The sequence below is a fragment of the Chiloscyllium plagiosum genome, unplaced genomic scaffold (genome assembly GCF_037043375.1).
Source record: "Chiloscyllium plagiosum isolate Xiang-an unplaced genomic scaffold, Cpla_swu_hap1 HiC_scaffold_16, whole genome shotgun sequence".
Classification (NCBI taxonomy): Eukaryota; Metazoa; Chordata; class Chondrichthyes; order Orectolobiformes; family Hemiscylliidae; genus Chiloscyllium; species Chiloscyllium plagiosum.
Window position 1 is genome coordinate 43,861,039 of NW_028270154.1, and position 18,191 is coordinate 43,879,229.

General features: G+C 38.4%; 1 protein-coding gene across 18 annotated transcripts in view; it reads right to left on the reverse strand.

The window, feature by feature from the left end:
- The window catches only part of ankhd1 (ankyrin repeat and KH domain containing 1), a 159,478-nt gene that overhangs the window by 137,521 nt on the left and 3,766 nt on the right, over positions 1-18,191 (reverse strand). The window contains exon 1 of one of the 18 annotated variants that reach the window (XM_043703629.2): positions 10,396-10,521. The exons of the other annotated variants lie outside the window; for them this stretch is intronic. Within the exon in view, the coding sequence (XP_043559564.2) occupies positions 10,396-10,401 (6 nt within the window). The 5' untranslated portion in view covers positions 10,402-10,521. Of the gene's footprint in view, positions 1-10,395; positions 10,522-18,191 lie in introns of those variants that run through there. 18 annotated transcript variants of the gene reach the window in all.

Here is an 18,191-nt window from a genome sequence, read left to right on the forward strand (position 1 = left end):
TACTAACAATTGGAGAGTTGAGGAAAGGAGCTGTAGCAAGGGAGATGCTTTTCAGTCACAATGTCCAATGACCCTGAGCACTGAATTCATCACGTCCCAATTGCAGATTAATCTTTCCCAATTTGTATCACTAAATCCCACAAAATGATACAAAAGATTCAAAGTCTCTTTCTTTCTCCCATAATTCAAAACACTCTTGTCCAAAATCTCATCTGAGTGTGGAAAACAGGTTACCATAACTTTGATTTAATCAATTTCACTTTGAATTTATTCAGGATCAAGAGGAGCTTGCAAAGTTCAGTTAATGGGTTATGCTACTGATTATGGAAGATGGCCGAGAAGAGAAAACAAATCCAAGAACCAAGTACCATATTTGCAGTTATTGTAGTTTTGAGCATTGAATTTCCAGTATGTTGGATGCTTAACACAAATTAAAAGTGATGCAAAGATGCCATTTATTCAAACCCGCTTTCAAATAACATGCATCAGTACAGAACAACAGGACACTTGCTGTTCAATATCTTTATTTTTGTCAGGTAAATAAACACTCCACAATTTTAAACAAATAGGGAGATTCCATACTCATTCCAAAACAATTATTTCAAGAGATGAGATCCATGAATACATTAATTACCTATTATATACAAAACATTAAATACACATATTTCAAGTTATAAGCAAAGTAAATATGTGTTTTGGAACTTCCAGTTAGCATGGATCAGCTGGTAAGCATTCACTTTTGACTGGGTTTACAGAAACTCCACTTCAGGACTTCTTGTGCTTGAAGTTGATTTGCAGAGGCAACATCTTTTAAATGATATAATAAATACAAGTCCAAAGTGTAGAATGTTTTGTTCCCACATCCATTCATTTCAGCCAAAACCAAAAATAAAATTTGCAGCACTTCTCTCCATTAGGAAATACCCAACAGTCAAAATGATATCTTTGTATTTTTGTAAAAATACAGAGTCGGGCCTCACAGAACCTGATCTATGTTCTGCACCCTACTGGCTACACACTCCCCAGCCAGTAGCACAATTCCCTCAAGTCTTCCGATCAAGTCTCAAGTCAAACCAAAGTCAGTCCTCCCTGGTTTAGAATGGAGTACTCCTTGTAACTCCGCAAAGTAGTCTGGTAAGACAGACATTTTGAAGTCACGGTCCTCAGAAAAATAAATTAGTTTTTATCTATGACAGGGCGAAGTTTTAATCAGAAATAATTCTGCTGCCTCACAGCGCCAGAGACCCGGGTTCAATTCCCACCTCCGGCGACTGACTGTGTGGAGTTTGCACGTTCTCCCTGTGTCTGCGTGGGTTTCCTCCGGGTGCTCCGGTTTCCTCCTACAGTCCAAAGATGTGCGGGTCAGGTGAATTGGCCATACTAAATTGTCCGTTGTGTTAGGTAAGGGGTAAATATAGGGGTATGGGTGGGTTGCGCTTCGGCGGGTCGGTGTGGACTTGTTGGGCTGAAGGGCCTGTTTCCACACTGTAAGTAATCTAATCATATGATGTTTTCTTAAATGCAAGGTTCCAACGAACAATAACAGCCAGTGGCATATAAAATTCAGCAATAACTTAAGGAATTACTAAGTGTCATAATCAGAATCTTGAAATTATACAAATTTGGTGGGCTCAATTTGCAATGAATAAAGTTGTTTTTTTGCTTAAAGTTGTGTCTCCAATTTGTGATACACTAACAGCCACTCCAGCTCAGATGGAAGCAATCATTACAGTTACTGTTTTGGTGAAGTGCTGGTTATTAAGGGTAAATAAATCAAGTCATGTTCTCCTTCTGGTTAATGTCCTAATCTGTACAATTTCCTACTCAAACCTCTTCATCTCTTCCCAATTTTAAGACACGTCCTAAAAAGCATCTAATTATCAACCCTCTTGAGGTTTATATTGAATTTTATCAAGTATCATAAGACATTATGTTAAAAGCATACCAGAAATACAACTTGCAATTATTGGTTATGCAAAAACAAACATGCATATATTGGTGAGAACATCTCCCTAAATGTCAGGCTTCAGAAGTCTGCTAACTTATCAATTACATAAAAATATCCACTAGGTAAATTAAGATAGCATCTGGTTTGTATCCACCAGAAGGTAATATTTTCATGAAAACATTGGTTAAAAATAACTTAAGCATTCTCCTTTCAAGACTTAAGGATTCAGCTTGCTCAGAGACTAGTAGCACTATACACAATCCTTTCAATCACAAGAAATTGAAGACATCAAAAGAAAAATAGCTAGCTATTGTAATGTACATTGTAGTAGTATCAACGTGCAGATTATATTTAGTACACAGCCAAAGACAGATTTGGCATGGTTACCATATTGTACATTTAATAGGCACAATTATCAAGAAGCTTCCAAAAGAATCATGTTACAAATTCTCTTTTAGAATGTACTGATGTTTTGAATCTTCTCAACTGTTCACCAGTTTACGTTTAGATTTGTCCTTTTTTAAAAATAAGCCCTGGACCACAAATGTTTTACACATATGTAACATTCCATGTACTAGTTAGTTACAAAATAGATTGAAAGCAAGGTCCAAGAATCAATTAAAAAGTTTAGCAAGAGACACAGGAGGGAGCTCACATCTCTCAGTTTTCAAATGTTAAACCAGACTGACAAAATTAAGTGACATTTTCATTTGTCCTTGTGACTAAAATATGATACGAAATGAAGAAATGTGGATTTGCCACTTTAATTCTCAGTTTTTAAGACAAGTCTCTCATACATATACAATAAATTACTTCGTAAGGGAATCTCAAAGGATACAGCACACAAAAAGGCCATTTGGCCTGTCAGTTCTGCACCAAAGCACTTCAATCACCATTACTTGCCAGGCTTAGCCTAATGGTCCAATTTTTCCAAACCTTCAGACTTTACCTAATCCCTCTTTGTAATCCACAACAATCTTCTTCCATAGTATATACCGTTTCTTCTTTCATGATGCCTTTGGTCCTTTTGCCAATCACCTCAAATTTATGTTCTCTGGTATACAACCCCTTCAACAAAGGATACATTTCTCTATTCACACTGTCCAGATCATTTTGGACTTTGAACACCTATCAAACCTAATTTGAATCTTCTCTCTCCACAGACAGCAGTCAAAGGTTTTCCAATCTATCCATGTAAGTGAAGTCTCCAGAACTAGCTTCCTAAATTCTTCTGTGCACACATTTTTCACATCCTTCCTCAAGTGCAGCGCAGAATTAAATACAATATTCCTGTTGAATTTTGTTACAGTGCACCATAATTTCTTGGCTTTTGTACTCTGTGGCTACTCAATTGTAGCCACAGTGATGGCTATAGTATAGTGGTGGACCTTGAACAGACAACCCCTACTGCAATGGGAAGGCACATGACAAGTTACATGTCTCTCAAAAGTAAAATTTCACACTGGAGTCTGCCAGAAACTACAAAACCTTTTCAGGATAGTTATTCGTCATAAGTAAATGGACTACTTGATCAAAACGTTTTGACAGAATGTATCCCAATTCCAACTTATGGCATTTGCACTTTGAAGAACTAGGAATTATCCAGGTAAAACTAACCCAAGAAAATTCCAGGTGCAGATTCCTGGCAATTCCAGTTTACTGTGGTTATCAGCATACAGTTCTCACCAGGTAACTAGCTATGAAACTGAAATTACATTGCGGTCCAGACAATTCAAAGGAACAAAAACAAAAGGAGTAGACTATCCCTCTTCATGCCTGCTCTTTCATTAAGGTCCCGTCTGATCTTTCACCTCAATTCTAATTGCTTGCCTGTACTCCCTTAGTTCTCCTACTACTCAAATCCTTATTTGCCTTGAACATATTCAACCACTCATTATTAACATTTCTCTTGAGAAAATTCTAATGATTTACAACCCTCAGACAGGAAACATCACTTCAACTTAGCTTAAATTTGATCAATTCTTACCCTGAGAGACTGAATCCATATCTGAGCCTCACCAAGGGAAAACAACTTCTCAGCATCAGTCCTTTTCAGCTAAATCAGGATCTTCTGCATTTCAGTGAGTTCAACTTGTTGCTTTAAACTTACTATTGAGACAGTATTGCTCTATTACACACAATCCATCCTCACAGAACAGTCTTCTCACCCCAAGCATTAATCTATTCCATAGAACTATATTCTTCCTTTGTAGGTGCACATTGAATATAGCATGGTCTCACCCAAAACCCCTGGACAACTGCAAGTCTCTGCTATTTGTGCTCCAAACCCTTTACGATGAAGGCCAACAAATTGGCTGCCTTTGGTTTTGTGCACAAGACACCCAAATAGTTCTGAACATTTAATGACCCATCATATAGAAATTACTTTTTTTATTCTCTAAATCAAAGTGAATATCACATGACCGTACATTTCACCACTGCCATATTCTTGACTATCCTGTACATTTTACTTATCAAAGCGCATTGCACACACAAGATTTTTATTCATCGCACTGCTAGTCGGAGACCAATAATTTTCTTTTAAAATTGGAGGACCGAGGAAATCACTAAAAGAAAATGAAGCCACAGGGGTTTACAGTTCAAAAAAGGAATTTTATTGCACAAAAAAAAAACACATTATCTGCATTACCTTCAATGGTCAGTTACACTAATTGAAGTAAAATGAAAATTATACTCAATTGCCATAAAACACATTCCTACAGTATCCATGCAATTTGCACCCCCAAAAATCTACTTGTGCAACAACTGGAAAGTTGACCACTTGATCAGAGCACTACTTCAAAGACCAGTATAAGTCTGGTAATTTCTTGGTTTTCAATTTACTTCCAGCAAAGCTGTTCCTTCAAATCTACTCCAATCATCCTGTGGTCGTCAACTGCCCATTCAACACAGCATTTGGAAGACAGTACAATGAAGGGTATGACCTTAATGTAGGATAATAGGTTGGCACAACGTGGAGGGTTAAGGGCCTGTACTGTGCTGTACTGTTCTATGTTCATATCAACAGCATTGCTACCCAAGGTCAGAAGTCCTGTTTCTAAAGTTCTTGTATTGAATTTTACATCAAAAAGAAAATCCCTCTCTCAGCCTGAATCTTATGTAAATTCAACTCACTATTAGGAATTTTTCAGTTAACCAGACTAGAGTTTCTGAGCTAACACATGAAATTTGAAAGAAGCAATTTCTCTTTGCAGCTAGCTTGTTTGAAAACAAAAAAAAGACAATTGTTCAAACTGTTGGCCCCACATACACAAACTACATACCCCAGTAATTCACATGTGAGTGGGGAAACATGTAGAAAATAGTAACAACATAATACAGTTCAATGTTAAATTGAAAAAGGAAAAATAAAATCAATGATTAAGATCCCAGATGGAAAAAGGGCAGATTTTAGGATCCAAAAGTTGAACTGGAGCATATTGTTTGGAAACATTTTGGTGGATAAAACAATGGATGCTAAATTGGAGAACTTCAAGAGATGAACAGGGTGCAAGATAGGTAAAAACCTGTGAGAAATAATACAGCTAAAGCTATAATACCCTGGATGAGCAAAGATATTGATCAGAAAATAAGGAAAAGGAGGGACATAATGGATACTGGAATAATAATGATAGCAGATATCAAGAAGAGTCTCAAATGCAGGAGAGAGGTTAAGACTAGAATAAAAGAAAGGATAAAAAGGAAGCATAAGGTAAGGACGGCAGGCTGTGTTAAAACAAACAGCAGAATGTTCTTCAAACACATGAAAAGTAAAAGATGCACAAAGGATAGAGTTGTGACACATAAGGAACAGGGTGAGCTAACTAAAGCAAAAGGATATGGCAGAGATACTTTATGAATATTTTACTTCTGTCTTTACCAGATTAGAAGATGGTAACAAATAGCCTAGATGAAAGTGTGGGTGTTGAACACCTGAGCAGTATAACGATAAAGGAGAGGTGCTAAACAGGCTGGCGATACTTAAGGTACAGACGTCACCAGGCCTGGATGGGATTGCTGAGAAGGGTAAGGGAGCAAATTGCAGGCTTGTTGACAAATTTCCCATACCCTTATAAACATGGGACTGGTCATGGGGGACTGGACAATTGAAAATGTGACACCGTTGTTTAAGAAAAGGGGCAAAGGTAACCCAGGAAACTGATGTCAGTTGACATCAGTGGGAAAACTCATTATGGCCATAATATAAAGGTAAATATACACTTGAGAAAAATAAGTTAATACTAAACAGTCAACATGGCTTTAAATCAAGGGCAGGTTAAGTCTCTCAAATTTAATTAAGTTATTGACAACATGACCGGTAGTCGATGACAGGGTTGTGGATATTGTGTATTTGGATTATCAGAAAGTCTTTGATATGGTGCCAAATTAGATATGTTTGAGATTGATGAGTCTTTGGCAGAGTGGGTCAGAGGTTGGCTAAAAGATAGGAAACAGAGGGTAGGTATAGATTAACATTTCTCAGGTAAGAGACAGGTTCTAAGTGGTGTTCCCCAGGGATCAGTTGGGATGCTTGTTTTTTCTCATTTATATAAAAGATTTGGAGTGGAGGGCAAAAATCTTAAAATTTGCACACAACACTTAAGCTAGGAAGAGTAGTGAATGGAGGGGACAATACGGAGGGACTTCAAGAGATATTGACAAGTTTACCAAATGCGCAGACAGCTGGCAGAAATGAGAGTTAATGCATTTTGAAAAATGAAACACAGTCAATACAGACTCACATGACTTTGAAGGGAGTACAGAAGTAGATGGACTTCATGGTTCACATGGATAATTCTCTGGCAGTGGCCAGGCAAGTTGAAACAATTGTTAGGAAAGCTAAAAGGATCCTTGGGTTTACAAATAAAGACATGGAGTATGAAAACAAGGAAGCGATGCCACACTTCTACAAATCATTGGTCAGATCACAATTGGAGTAGTGTGTTCAGTTCCAGGCACCAAGATTTACTAGAACGATACCAGGAATGAGGAGTTTTAGATAAAAGGAAAACTTGGAGCAGAGAAGCTTAAGAGGTGACCTTATTGAGGCGTTCAAAATTTATAAACAATTTTGACAGGATAAAGGAAGATATTCTGGATGCACTAATTGGTAAGTCAGTAACCAGGAGTCAATTTCAAGATTGTTAGCAAGAGACCAAAGAGTGACAAGAGGAAAATCTTCTTTACTCAGAGTGGTTGGGATTTGGAATGCACTATCTGGGAAGAGGTGAATTCCACAAGTGGCTTCAAAAGAGAGTTGGATATATATTTGAGGAGAACAAGTTTACAGGGCTATAGTGTTAATGCTGGAGAAAGGCACCAGCTGGGTAGCTGGCTCAGGAATCAGTACAGACAACAGGTTAAATGGCCTCCTGGATACTGTAAAATTCAAAGATTCTACAGTTACCTAATGACTGACTCCAAATTATTTTATTGTCCAGCTCCCAGGCAGCTTCGTCACATGATTAGATCCTGAAAGCAAAAAGTCATAGAGTCATACTGCACAGAAACAAGCTCTTTCATCCAATCAATGCAAGGCAGACATAAGCCCAAACTAAGCTAGTCCTACCTGCCTGCTCCTGGCCCCTCTCTCTCCAAACCTTTCCTTTTCATGTACTTATCAAAGTGAATTTTAAACATTGGAACTTGCCTGCATCCACTATATCCTCAGGAAGTGCATTCCACATGCAAACAGGCTTGTGTAAAAAAAGTGTTTTTTTTTTCAAATAAATCTCTCCTCTCCCCTTAAATATATGCCCTCTCGTCTTGAAATCCCCCATCCTAGGTCAAAGATACCTGCCATTAGCTCTATCTACACCAGTCATGATTTTATAAACTTCTATAAAATGTCATCTCTCAACCTGCTCTCCTCCAGTGAACGAAGTCCCAGCCTATACAGCCTTTCTTTATAACTCAAACCTGCCATACCCGGCAACATCCTGGTAAATCTATTATGAACCCTCTCCAGCTTAATAATGTCCTTCCTATTACTGGGCAGCCAGAACCGCCAGACACAATACTCCAGAAGAGGCCATACCAACATCCTGTACATTGCTTCCCATCTTCTATACTCAAAAGGACCGAGCAATGAAGGCAAGCTTGCTAAATACGGTTTTAACCACCTTGTCTGTATGTGACAGAAACTTCAAATAATTATATACCTGAACCCCTGGGTCCCTCTGTTCTACAACACTACCCAATACCCTACCATTAATTGTATAAGCCCTACCCTTTTGTTGTACCAAAATGCAGTCTCACATTTATTCAAATTGAACTCCAGCTACCATTTTTCGGCTCATTAATCCAATTGATGAAGATCTCTTTGTAATCTCAGAAAGCCTTTATCACCGACTACAATGCCACCAACTTTTGGTGTCTTTGCATACTTATTAACCGTACTCTCTATATTCTCATCCAAATCATTTACACAAGAGGACCCAGAACAGATCCCTGCAGAACTCCGCTGGTCATAGGCCTCCAATCTGAAAACCTTCTGTGACCACTTGACTCCTATTGTTAAGCCAACGTTGTATCCAATTAGCGAGCTCAGGCTGAATACCATGTGACCTAACTTTACTAATTAGCCAACCTTGCGGAACCTTGTCAAAGGCTTTACTAAAGCAAAAAATAAACAACATCTCATGCTCGGCCCTCAATCTTTTTGTAACTTCCTCAAAAAACTCCAAAGTTTGAGAAACAACTTACCTCACACAAAACCCTGTGGACGATCACTAATCAATTTTTGCCAATCTAAATGTTTGCACATCCTACCAGAATGCTTTCTCAGAAATAATTTTCGACAGAAATTACGTTCCAAACAAAAAGACCACTACCCAATATATAGAACACAGCTAGCCTCCAGAAGCACATGGGTTCCTCAACATTCACGAACACATACAGAATTGATGTCATCTCGGATTCTAGTCACAAACGATGTACAGCATGGAAAGAGACCCTGACGTCCAACTCCTCCATGCCAACCAGATATCCTAAACTAATCTAGTCCCAGTTTCCAGCACTTGGCCCATATCTCTCTGAACCCTTCCTATTCATATACCCATTCAGAGATCTTTTAAATGCTGTAATTTACCAGATCCACCAACTCCTCTGGCTGCTCATTCCATACATACACTGCCCTTTGTATGAAAACATTGCCTTCAAGTGCCTTTTAAATCTTTCCCCCGTCACCCTAAACCTATGCCCTCTAGTTCTAGACTCCCCCACCCCAGGGAAAATATCTTGTCTATTCATCATATCCACACCCCTCAATTTTATAAACCTCTGTATGGTCACCCCTCTGCCTCCGATGATCCAAGGAAAACAGCCCTGGCCTATTCAGCCTTTCCCTATAGCTCAAATCCTCCAACCCTGGCAACATCCTTGTAAATCTTTCGTGAACCCTTTCAAGTTTCACAACATCTTTCCGATAGGAAGGAGACCAGAGCTGCACACAATATTCCAAAAGTGGCCTCACCAAAGGCCTGTATAGCCTCAACATGACCTCCCAACACCTATACTCAATGTTCTGACCAATAAAGGAAAGCAAACCATTCTATTGACTTCTCCACTTTCAATGAACCTGCACTCTAAAGTCTCTTTGTTTAGCAACACTCCCCAGGACCTTATCATTAAGGTGTATGGTCATGCTCCGATTTACTTTTCCACAATGCAGCACCTCACATTTATCTAAGTTAAACTCCATCGGTCACTTCTCAGCCCATTGTTCCATCCGACCAAGGTCCCATTTGTAATCAGAGGTAACCTTCTTCGCCGTCGACTACATCTCCAATTTTGGTATCAGCTGCTAACTTACTAACCATACCTCCTATGTTCACATCCAAATCATTTATGTAAATGACAAAAAGGGGACCCAGCACCATTCCTTGTGGCACACTGATGGTCACAGGCATCTAATATGAAAGGCAACCCTCCACTGCCGCTCTCGCTTCTACCTTCGAGCTAGTTCTGTATCCAAATGGCTAGTTCTCCCTGCTTTTCCTCGATCTAACTTTGCTAATCAGCCTACCATGAGGAAATTATTGAACATCTTATTGAAATCCATAGATATCACGTCCACTACTTTGCCTTCATATACCATTATACATTCACAAAACGGTGATACCGTGCCCATTATAAAGACAATGCACATCAGTAACTTGCTCTCCCTTACTATCAGCATCAAGAAAACCAAAATTATGAATCATGGTGTCAGATCTTTACCTTTCTGGAAGCATTAGCAAATTTTGCTCCCTCAGATCCATAATGGCAATGTTCCTTAGTACAGAACATGATACACACATTGGGGAAGCTGCTATCAACTTTGGCAGATATAATAAGTGTGTGAAGTAAAATCAGACCAAGATTCTGCTTTGAGAGTTATGTGCTCAACACCTTGTCACATACTGTGAAACATGGAATATTTCAGTTATCAAGAAAGAAAACTTAACCTTCATTGCAATTGTCTGTGTCGTATTCTGGGCATCTCACTGAAGGACAAAATGAGAGCAGCAGTCACCTCAAAGACGAATTGCTGAAGCATAATGGCAATCATCCAGTGACAACTCCACCTGCTACATTCAGATGATAGAAGTTGGATGTTTACGCAATAAGTTCCTGTACAGCAAGGTAACCAGAAACAAAAGTTCAGTTAGACCATCAATGGTGCTCTTTGAAGATGCATCAAAGATGACATGAGAGTTTGAAACAGCTACTTTCATAGCAAGCAAGCACAGGCTGATGACAGGTAAGTGACATCACCTGTGCACCTGCTGGCATTGCCACGACAGTCAATAGCGCAAGGAAATTTACAACCAACACCAATAAAAACAATCACATCTCAAAAATTGGTCAAAGTGCATCATAAGAAGCTATGTTATGCTCAATGGATTTGATTCCTTGCAGGTCCATGAGCATATGCAAGTGGAAGGATGCCAGTGATGTCAGATCATGAACACAGACTGTAAAAATCATATAGCCACATACTGATTGCTATAGCTCCCACCAATAACAGCTATAAAACCTGAAACTGACCAGTTTATTCTTGCAGTTTTCTGTCCTTTAGTCAATCTTCTCTTCATGCTATTGTATGCCTAATCCAGTGAACATTGGCTAATGTATCATGTGGTACCTTATTGAATGCTTTTTGTAAATCCACTGGCTTGCCTTTGTCTACCTTGCTAATTATATCCTCCAAAACACTAAGTTTCTCGAATTCAATTTCCCTTACATTAAACTATTTTGGATCTACCAAAGTGATTTTCTAACTGTTCTTAGCACTTTCATAAATTAAGTTTCCAGAATTCTTCCTATGACTAACACCTGGCTAAATGGTCTGCAGTTACTTATTTATGCGCCCCCATCTTTCTTAAATAGTATTTTACTTATTCCAATCCACGATAATATTCAAGAATCTAGGGAATTTGGAAGATCTCAAGCAGTGCAACCAGTCATCTCCACGAGACTCCTAAGGATCAAGCGCAGGTAATGTCAGTTTTGTTTTTATAAGTCATTTGTTTCTTTTTTACCTTTTCTTTCCAAGATATGGAATAATTTCAAGTTTTTCACTCATTACAGTTGGTGCCCTCTTTTGATAGTTTTTGCACCTATAAGACTTACAAAATATTTAGAGATGCCGGTATTGGACTGGCATTGCAATTAAACGTGCTGGACTGTAACCTGGTGTTGTGTGATTTGTAACTTTGTACAAAATATTTGTTCTATGTTATTTCTTTATTCACCCCTAAATTTATTCTTGCCCAAGTCTTTAAAGGATCCACATTTACTTTTGTAACTCTGAGGATGACTGTACAATCTTGTAGCACCTCTTAGAAGCTACTTCTTTTTGCTTACTACTTTACCCACTTTTTTCCTGGCAACATTCAAAGGTTCTTTTTCAATATATTTATATCTATAACCTCTTTAGCAAAAGGAGGGTGGACTTTACCCACCTTTTTGGAAATATTATTAATAAGCAATGCATATTCTCCGAGAAATGTGTGTCATTATCAAATGCCATGCCTTCTCATTTAATGCCCAATTATATTAAACCAACTCTCATCGCAGTCCTATGCAATAGGCTTGAATTAAGTTTATGACTCAGACTAGAGTATTTCTCCAACTTCATCCTACACTATTAGGATTTCCCATCCGACTTCTTTTCTAGTTTGCTTGAATTTTGAAGCATCAAATGACCTGTAATATTTAATTGCCAATCATTAGTGAAAAGGTCACCTATTGACCATCAAACACATGCATTTATCGTTGTACCATTAATTCAAATTATAGACAACTCTCAAATCCAGATAAAAGTGCTTTAAGTTTCACAATTTTCACACCAGTTCGATTTTATTCATTGTGCACTATTATTTAACCTTTGTCCATTCATGTTATATCTGTTTAAACAACCCAAATTGGAATCCTTCTATAGGATCCTTCTTTTTCTCTGCAAATTTATAAATACCTCCTTTCTTGAACACAACCATCTTTTACCTTTTAGTTCATTGACCTGTGTAGTGCCGTTATTCCACTCGCTAACACGTTGGTTTTAGTGCACTTTAAGGAGAACTTATTTCAATACAACAATTCTCTCTTTGTCCTGTACAGTGCTAGTACCCTAGGAATCAAAATCCTGATTTATTGTACCATTCAGATGCAGACATTCAGCATTCTGCTGTGTTTGACCCTGTGCAAATTCCCATTTGACTCAAAGTAATCATAACCACATTCCTTTTCACTCCTCCCACTTCCTACGTTCCACTATCAGAGTGCTATGGCATTCGTTCATCCATCCTTTAAGTTTTGACATCATCCACAAAGGCAGGTAGACCCTGCAACTATTAGATAAAAATAGGCTAAGCAGCACTGGATCTGGACCCAAATGCTACCAAATCCAAGTCACACACAGCCAACATAATCAAAGACTACTCCTCCCCTAGTTATAATCTTTTCTAACCTCTTCCATTGGACACAAGATACAAAAGCTTAAATCACACAAACCAACAGACTCAAAACAGTATCTTCCCCTCTTATTAAGCTTCTGAATGGACCTCTCTTTAAATTTCATATTGATCTTGCTCTTTGTACACCTTCTCTGCAACCATAACATGGTCTTCTTTGCTCTGTCCTATTAAGCTTATGCACTTTGTATGGTATGATCTTGCTGTACTGCAAACAAAACTCACTGTACCTAGGTATATTTGACAATAATAAATCAAAACAAAAAACCCAGATCCATGTCACGTCTTAGCCGATCAGATGTGGCTGCATCCACCAAGACAGACAGGTCAACTCTGACCATTCCCGATACCCTGCAAGATCTGCATGTTGGACTAGGAGCTGAACTTTTTCCAAGATAAATAGTTATTGTAGATGCGATTGTCTGAAATCAACCTTCTCAAAATTCTACTTGCCGTGGCCACTTTATAAGCAGAATTGCTTCTTTGGACCAATTCGACACAGCCTGATAAATGGTTGCTTGTTTTGGGTTTATTGACACTGCTATTGATATTGTACTGCTTGCATGAAAGTATGGAGTTAAGCAAAACCCTAGATAATATTCCAAACACCAGTGGATACCTCAATTGTGATAAGACACTACTGAAACCAGAGTTAGAATACAAATACAGAAGATACAAGTCACGTGTAATACTTTTACTTAGAATTCCTTTGATGCAAATCTCATTTAGGTGGTCTAATTAAAGGGAAGGGACTTACTAATTTGTATTGCCTGCATTTCAACCTAGCCTCAATTTAAATCCTAAATACATTTAGCTTAATTGCAATGGACGAGAAAATAAATCAGGATAGTCTCTACCTTTAATACTATCCTGGCAGCACTGATTATTATTGAGATCATTCAATAAGTCAGTAGTAGAAAATCTTGATACTTTGCCCATCCTCCTTGTTGTGCAGTGAACTGGTCAATTATCACATTCACAACACTACTCCAAGCGAAGTCAGAAAACCCAGAGGTAAAAAACTGAAGTTCAAACCAGAAACCTCCAGAGTCAACCATGCATTTACCAATCAAGCCCACACAGGTTCTCGGAAGTAAAAAAAAAAGTAGTTAGGCCAGTCAGATACAGTGAGTATCATTCAGTCTCTGACTCCATGTAGTATAGCAGCAGAGAAAAGAAACAGCATATTCCAATATTGTCAGAAGGAAAATAAGTTGCCTTAGCAACACTAATCAAGTTAAATTGTGTTACGCTTAAAATTTTGTCAAAGTGCCCATCTCACCTGAAAATACTCCTGTTCACAAACTTCAGATAACTGTAGGTCGTCCTCCCTACCCCTTCAATGGGTTGTGTCAACTCATACTAGGGTACTATCACTAGCAATCCAAGAATAGCTTAACCAATCGTGCTTAATTTCCAGTATAAAAGCAAAGGATTAGGAAACTATTTCAAAAGGAACACTTCTAATGCACTGCCAATTTTTAGTTGATGTTCACTATGCAACAGGACCTATTAGAATCCTGGCTATTTTTATCCATCATGAGCCTAAGTACCCAGAGAGAACAACCAATTAATTCTCCCTGTCTGATAAGTTAAATTACCACCAGGCCAAAAAAAAAAATCAAATCTTCCAGTCAAATGCATTAGTGTTACATTGTGCTACCAACATGAAACATAGTAGATTATTCAACTCCCGAGACATCTTCCGCCCATTCAATGAGATAATAGTCAATCTGGATTCTAACTTCATTCACTTACGCAGACTCCAAAATGCCCACTTCCTCACAACATGCCTCAGAATGTCCAATTTCAAATTACTTGAACACACATGATTTTCCCCCTTTTAAACAGATAATGTCACACTTGTACCATACTTTGTTAAACAAAGTGCTGCAAAGTGATTTAAAAACCATGAGTGAATAAACTTTGGCAGGGAAAATATGACCTTGTGCATTTTGGCAGGAAACATAGGAGACACATGTTATTTAAAACAGGAAGGAGTTTGCAGAACAGGTGTTACAGGAATCCAGATTCCCCATTACAGAAGAACCTCGATTATCCAGCATTCGATTAACCGAACTTCGGATCATCCGAACAAGATTGCAACGTCCCGATGCGGCAACGAATATCCAGCATTTGATTAACCAAATGCAATTCTCCTTGCCAGTGTCCTTCGGATAATTGAGGTTCCTCTGTACATGAATCACAAAAGGTTAGTATCCAGATAAAGTAAAACACTGGTATTTTTGCAAGGGGAATAGAATATGAAGGGGAAGTTGGACTGTAGTTGCGCAGGGCCTCAGCAAAGCTATATCTGGAGCTTATGTACAATTCTGGACTCGTTACCTGACAAAGGAGGCAGCCATAATAGACATTAGACAATTCAGAGAATGTTCACTCATTCCGGAGGTGATGGGATGATCTAGAGCAAGCCTGTAAAACACTGGAGCTGAGAAGAATAAGATGCGATCTCTGAGACACAGAAGATTGTGAGGAGACTTGACAAGGTAAATCCAGGACGATACTTCCTCACATGGAGGAGACGAGAACTACAAAACACAATTTACAAATAAGAGAAAAAGAGGAGGATTTCTTCAGATGGTCATTAGTCTGGGTACACAGAAAGCACTGGATGCCAAGTCACTGAGTTTATTCAATTTTAGATTTGATACATTTTTGATTAACTAGGGAGTTAAGATTTCTGGATGACAGACAGGAAATGGAATTAAGACTACAACTCTATTGGATATGATCTATCAAATAGTTGAGCAGGTTCGAAGGACTGAACTGCCTACTCCTGCTCCTAGTTCTTATTTCCTGGAGAAAGTCTGGTTCAGGTTTTGAGCTAACATTCCCTTTTCTGAAACTTCTCTTTCAGTAAGAAAAGATTCTGTTGACTCGATCAATTCCTTATGAAATACTAATAATTCAAAACAAAATCATCCCTTAAAACCTTGTCTATCAAAAAGGAATTTGATTTATACTTTCTGATTATCCTTTGCAGCCATGGTAGCATTCTGGTGAATCTGCAACACACTTTCCAAAACCAACATAGCATTCCTCAGGTGCCCAGAATTGCACACAGTAGTACAAATATGGTTGAACCAGAAGTTATCATTGTTTGACAAAACTCCCTCTCTCTTTTCATCTTTTATAATGACTAGTATTCAATTAGCTGTGAGATGTTTTTTTGAATTTGGCAATTGTTTTAGTGATCTTCATACATGTAGCCCTAAATATCTTTCAGATGTTTAAAAACTTTTTTTTAGTGCAATGGAATCCATCACCCATTGCTTTAGCTACTTATTAAGTGAATTGTGTTTATTTGCAATTTTAACCTAAGAGTATAAATCAGTGACACCATGACACTCTACCATATGATGAGGCTAAGGCTCAGTTAGGAAGCCACCATAAAAGAAGCAACACTTCAAGGGTAGCACCATGGCTCAATGGTCCCTACCTCAGTGCCAGGGACCCGGGTTCAATTCCACCCTCAGACTGTGCAAATTCCATACATTCTCCCAACGTGTGTGGCTATCCATCAGATACTCCAGTTTCTTCCCACAGCCCAAAGATATGCAAGTTAAGCAGATTGGCAATGCTAAATTATCCGACGTGCTGGTTAGGAGGGGTAGTCACGAGAAATAAGAGGATGAGGGATTGGTCTGGGTGGGATGCTGTTCAGTGTGGACCTTTTGGGCCAAATGATCGGATTCCAAGATTTGAACTAAAGAAGCCTTCTTCCTCAAAACAAATAATGTAATTGTACTTACGCCAGCAGAGCTGCCTTAAGACTAATTTAAGGCTTCAATGGATTCTAACTACATGAGCAAGGTCCCTTAACATATTGATATTTTCCAAAATACTTTGCCACAAACAACTGCATTAATGCAGCACACAGTGTAAATAAACGCTCTTCAAATATGTAGAGAAACAAACTGGACACTGAGCCAAAGATGAATATATCAGGATGGTCAATGAAAGTCTTCCAAATAACTTAAGAAAAATCCTACAGGATGAGAGAAATAGGTAGGCAGAGTGCTATAGTGAAGGAACTTCAACTTTAGGTCTGATACTAGGTTGAAGGCACTACCATTCATCACAGGGCACACGAAAATATCCGAATGAAGGAAGTATGCTTAGAACTACAATTTTTTTTTAAAAAAAGTAGAAATGGACATCAGGTGCAAATTAAGAACATAATCGAGGCAAAGCATATTAAGGTTTTTACATAAAAATGGATTCCAAACTCCAGAACAGTCGCTGAAACCTCTGTTACCAATGATGGCTAACATACAATGTGATCCAAAATTGCAAAGGAGAGCTCAGTTTGGAACATGGAATGGAATAGATCACTGATGAAGCAACACCTAGTCACAAAAATTCAAAAGCAAGCAGTAAATTCAACATGGTGCGATTCACAGATCCAGTGGGGAAAACAGATCTAATGAGACCAAGACAAATTTACAGTTGGTAATCGTATCTCGGGCAACAGTATGTCAACAGATCCACCGCTGAGTCCTATCCAATTCTTCTGCTGGAAAGAATACGTACAAAAACTACCTGGACTTATATTTCATGTTTAACACAAAAATTATGATGCTTCAGAGACACTAAACAGAAAAATGGGCACTTGACAAAGGGAAATATGAACTGAGAAGATCAAAGTCTTAGTCAAAGAAGTACATCTTGAAAGAAACACAAAGGCATTCATCTAGGTGATTTCAGTGGGTACTGCCAAAAATATCATTGTGTCAACACAAGCAAAAACCTTAAACCAAAAGGAGAATGCAAGAGTCCACTGGCAGAGGAATGGTAAATTTCTCTAGAAACTTTATTGCCTCTGGGATCGAAGATACTTAAATATATCAAATTCTCATTTTTAATACTCAAGACAGTAGAAACCAACAGATTCAGCAAGCACAGAGATCAAGGACAATTAGAACATATACAAGATAAAATTTGAGAGCCTGGATGATGGGACAAAGGTTCACACAGCATTGAAACAATTGACAAATGTTAGGAGGATTTAACAGCAGAAGGAAAGAAATGGACGGTCATGCTGATGCAGGCAAAAGGTTTTTAAATGGAAAGAGTCAATGGGTAGGAAACCCAACTCAATATCAAGCAGGATTCCAATGATGCAAACATCCTGGTTGAGAAGTGGTGGGGTTGCAACGGTATCATGGTGTGCAGTGGTGGCAACAAGATAATGCTTTGTGTCTTCCCAACATTTGTCCAAAGAACAGTGCAGATCACCAAAACCTACATTATGGAGAATTCTTGCA